Here is a 4,309-nt window from a genome sequence, read left to right on the forward strand (position 1 = left end):
AGCCCCTCGCAAGGCTCAGGAGGGCAAGTTGGCTTTATGAGGCTGCCCCAGCCAGGGGTGCTGCCAGCTCCCCGCTTCCAGCTGGCTCTACTTCCTCCCCTTCTTCTTCTTCCCTTGCATCTCCTTCCCTTCCACCTGCTCTTCCGTGGCCTTGAGCCACCTCTTACCCAGGGGCGTCTTCAGGTACCAGTCCTGCGAGGGAGACAGCAGGTAAGCGGTGGGGTCAGTGCTCCCAGGGGAGGCAGCGGGGAGCCAGGGCCAATGTGAATGCAGCCCTGCCGCTTGGTTTGGGCTGCACTGCTGTGTTCGGCTCAGCCAGACCAAAGCACAGCACGACTGGCTCCGGAGGTCTGAGTGCGCCCAGCCCATCCCCGAGTTGGTGGTCGCAGTGGGGGGCAGTGGGGAGGGAAGGGGCCGGCACCTGGAGTGTCCTCTCCTCCTCGGGGTAGACGGGGTCAGCCTTGGGCAGCAGCTGCAGGAACTCCTCGGCACGCAGCGGTCTCCTGGGCAGCTGCAGGATGCGCCGCTCAGTCAGCACCGCCCGCACCACCTGCGCCATGGGCCCCTGGCTGTAGCCATCCGAGACGGTGGCCAGGGCACTGAGGTCCAGGCCACGGCCCACGGTGCCACCGTGCTTCTGGATCAGGCGCTGCCAGGTCACTGCGGGGAGAGGGGCGGTCACAGGGGACGCAGTGGGGCAGGGTGGGGGGCAGCTGGCCTGGCTGCACAAGCAAGGGGATGGATGCACTGCCCCCAGCTGCTGTGCAGGGGTGCGGGGGGGTCACCAGCACAAGCCCAGACAGCCGCGAGGCTCGGGGCCCAGCACCCTCACCTCTGCTGTGCTGCACGGGGCCCATGCCCTGGTGCTGCCCCTGGCTACACGACCAGGGCAGGGCGGTGATGCCCCTGAGCCCCAGCGGCCACTGGTAGGGGAGAAAGGGGGGACTGGGGCTGGGTCCTCGCTCACCATAGCGGGAGGCATAGTCAGGACGGGGCACGAGGAGGACCCGTTCATAGGCCTTGCACAGGGCCTTGGCATCGGCCATGTAGGGCCGGTCAGACGTGCCCAGCAGCAGCACCCGGTCGTCCACCCGCAGCATCTTCAGGGCCTTGGGCAGCTCCTTCCTCAGGCGCTTCGGCTCGGCCTGTGGGCAGCAAGGGCAGGGCCTGGCTGGCACAAGGGACTGGAGCTGGGGGCACCTGGGCAGGGCTTTGGGGGTCAGGGGGTTTCTGCTGCTTCAGGACTTCCCAGCCCTTAAACAGAGCAAGATGCAGCCCAGAAAACCCAGCCGGGTAGGGGGGACACAGGTAGGGGAAGACGGCGCGGGGGCAGACACGCAAGTGGCAGGGGGGGCCCGGGGGCTCCCACCCTGCCCCACAGCCCCATGCCAGGTGCCCCCCCTGCCCCCCACGGCCTCACCTCCTTCTCCTCTTTCGGGACCTTCTTGTAAAACGTCTTCTCCGCGTTGCCGACCCAGATCACCGACGGCTGCAGGAGCCTCGCCACCTGCAAGGGGCCGTGGGGAGGCGCTGAGCCAGGGGGCACGGGGGAAACAGCTCCCGGCTTGCTGCAGGCTTCCTCCCCAGCCCCACCGTTACCTTGAAGACCATGTGCATGAGCAGGCTGAGGCCGGCCTTCCCCGGGTACTTGTCCACCAGGTTCTCGGGGGAGAGGTCGAAGAGGTTGGCGCCCGTCTCGGTGCACACGGCGTGCACCAGCATCTGCTCCCCAGTGCCCGCAGGGCCAGCCAGCAGGAGGGACCTCACCTGTGGTGCCAGCTCGTGCACTGTGGGTGACCCTAGGGGCCATGGGGATGGGACGGGGTGGGGGGTCTGTATCTGATCCCAATGCAGGTGGCAGAGCACCCCAGCAGTGCCTGGCACCCCCCCACGGGAACACCCACCCTCCACGGGACATTGCACGCAGCTCGGACCTCCATGCATCCCCCAGCCAACACACGGCACAAGCCCTGCGCCCCACCCCAGCCCTGCTGCTGCCCCAGGCTGGGGCACGGGGTCGGCTTTGGGGCTGGGCCCGGCTCTGCCCCTACCCAGGCGCAGGATGGCGTACAGCACGACGTTCTGCCGGACGTCCAGCACCGAGGGCGCAGGCTCGGCCCCCGCCGCGCGCAGCGTGCTCCCCAGGTAGCTGAAGTCATGGGGGGGGGAGCAGGGGTCAAGGGGCGAAAGGGGCAGCTCCCACCCCGACACCAACCCCTGCCCCCAAGCAACCCGCCACGGGGCCGTGCCTGGGCCTGGCTCCCTTCCCACCCCAGGTGGGTGCCCACCGGTGTAGTCAGCCAGCGGCACGGCCTGGGGCTTTTTGAGGATGCCCTGCAGCACCAGCTCCTCGTACAGCGAGTCCAGGGTCCTGGGGGCAGGGGGGCATCAGGGAGCGCACGCCCCGCTCAGCCCCTGCCAAGACAGGGGCTTGGGGGGCAGGCTCCCCTCCGAGCAGAGGGGGCCGGGGCCGGACGAGCCCGGCGAGAGTGGGGCCAGGATCAGCTATGAGGGCGACACCTGTCCTGGGTCAGGTCCTTCTCCTTTTTCCCACTTTTCTTCCCCAACTTCTGCTTGGAAGAAAGAAGTGAAGGGGAAACCCTTACAATCGGGACAGCCCGAGGGGCCCATGCCCCCACCCCGAGACAGCCCCCATCCATGCCCCTGATCCCAGCCCCTCATGCCCAACACCAGCACTCCCCAGACCTTGCTGCTCTTCTTGGCCTTGAGAGGCCTGGGCTCCTCGCGGTCCACGGCCAGCCTCAGCCGCTGCAGCTCCTGGCGCATCATCTCGTCCACCTGGGGAGCAGGGGCTCGTGGCAGTGCCAGGGACACCCCCAGGGCTCCCCCCATCCTCACGTGGCCTCCGCAGACCCCCGCCCTCCCTGGGCAGCCTGGCCCCTGCATCCCCCAGGCTCAAGGGGAGATGACAGAGCAGACCCCCACATCCCCAACGGCCGTGGGGCCTGGCCGTGCCGCAGGGACGGGACCCTCGCCCCCACTGACCTGCAGCCGAACCTCCTTTTCCACCTCCTTCCGCATCTGGGCCTTGATCAGCTCCAGGTTGCAGCCCTGCTGCACCGGCTTGCCCACGTCCCGCTCTCCCCAGGTGGCTGCGGCGGCGAGGGGGGGGCGCGCTGGTCTGACCCTGCCACATCCCCGCTTCCCTTGTTCTCCCACCGCCCCCGCAAGCCACTGCAGCTCCGGGCACCCCCAGGCATCGCATAGGAGGAGTCGGCACCGTAATGCCACATAGCACCTGCCCCCAGCCCCCCCCACACAGCACCGATGTGGCACTGGGGTCCCCTCCCCGAGTGACACACTGTCGCCCGGCTGTGCCTCGCCGGTGCCAGCCCCTTGCATGCAGGCGGGAGGGTCAATGCTGGCCACAGGCACCGCTCTCAGCCCTGGGACCTGCATCCTCACGGCCAGCCCGTCTGCAGCCCGGGCCACGGGGAAGCGCCAGGCACAGGAGACCTGGGCGGCCAGGACAGGAGACCCTGCCAGGGCTTGGTCCAGGTCATCATGGCAGAGGCCTCCCTTGGTTCAGAGTGCAGGTGTGGGTGCGAGCTGGTGTGCGCGTGCAGGTGGTGTGCTCCTCCCGCCCCGTCCAGCCCCCTTACCCTGGTACTGCGTGAAGCCCGTGCTGATGATGGGCAGGAATTTGGAGGGAGGCAGCATTAGACTTTCAGCTTCCTCCTGGGAAAAGCCCCAAGCGCAGGGAGTCACGGGACGCAGCGGGAGCCCGCAGGGAGGAGCGGGGACAGCCCTGGCGCGCGGGGAAGGGCAGACGGAACTTCCTTCCCTGCAGCCAGGGGCTCACCGGTTTCTTGTCCTTCTTCTTGCCTTTTTTTGCCTTCTCTTTCTCCTCTTTCTTCTTCTTTTTCTTCTTCTTCTTGTCCCCCTCTTCTCTCTCCAGCTGCTCCAGCTCTTCTCTCACCTGCGGGCCCCCAGCATGACCCTGCTGGACCGGGGTTCCCAGGCCACGGCAGGACCCCAGCTCCCAGAGGGCTGGCAGAGATGGGGGCCATAGCCCCCCGTGCGGTCCGCCAGCCTGGCCCCCTGCCCTGACCCCATGGGCACCCCTCCCCACCCCACGCTGAATGTGCGGCACCACACCCTGGGGCCAGCTTGCAGCCAGCTTCCTGCCACCCCGGTCGCTACTGCCCCCCGGCCTGGCGCCCCGTGACCTGCTCAGGGGTCTTCTCTGCAAATAGGATGCTGGAGCCCCCCACGTCCTCGTCGGGGTACTCTGGGAAGCGCCCGGTCAGGTCCCTGTGCGAGGGGGCCCGACAAGCATGAGTGCCTA

General features: G+C 68.2%; 1 protein-coding gene across 1 annotated transcript in view; it reads right to left on the bottom strand.

Moving 5' to 3' along the window:
* Positions 1–87: 87 nt before the first annotated feature.
* Positions 88–4,309, bottom strand: part of IQCA1L (IQ motif containing with AAA domain 1 like) — a 14,810-nt gene continuing 10,588 nt past the window's right edge. Inside the window, exons 3-15 of the mRNA XM_025193522.1 lie at positions 4,191–4,275; positions 3,824–4,099; positions 3,624–3,699; positions 3,007–3,113; positions 2,707–2,799; positions 2,521–2,570; positions 2,288–2,371; positions 2,052–2,158; positions 1,600–1,799; positions 1,421–1,507; positions 968–1,145; positions 422–660; positions 88–192 (exon numbers count right to left, since the gene is read on the bottom strand). Coding sequence (XP_025049307.1) covers positions 88–192; positions 422–660; positions 968–1,145; positions 1,421–1,507; positions 1,600–1,799; positions 2,052–2,158; positions 2,288–2,371; positions 2,521–2,570; positions 2,707–2,799; positions 3,007–3,113; positions 3,624–3,699; positions 3,824–4,099; positions 4,191–4,275 — 1,687 coding nt within the window. The remainder of the gene's footprint in view (positions 193–421; positions 661–967; positions 1,146–1,420; positions 1,508–1,599; positions 1,800–2,051; positions 2,159–2,287; positions 2,372–2,520; positions 2,571–2,706; positions 2,800–3,006; positions 3,114–3,623; positions 3,700–3,823; positions 4,100–4,190; positions 4,276–4,309) is intronic.

Source organism: Alligator sinensis, unplaced genomic scaffold, assembly GCF_000455745.1.
Source record: "Alligator sinensis unplaced genomic scaffold, ASM45574v1 scaffold1660_1, whole genome shotgun sequence".
NCBI lineage: Eukaryota > Metazoa > Chordata > Crocodylia > Alligatoridae > Alligator > Alligator sinensis.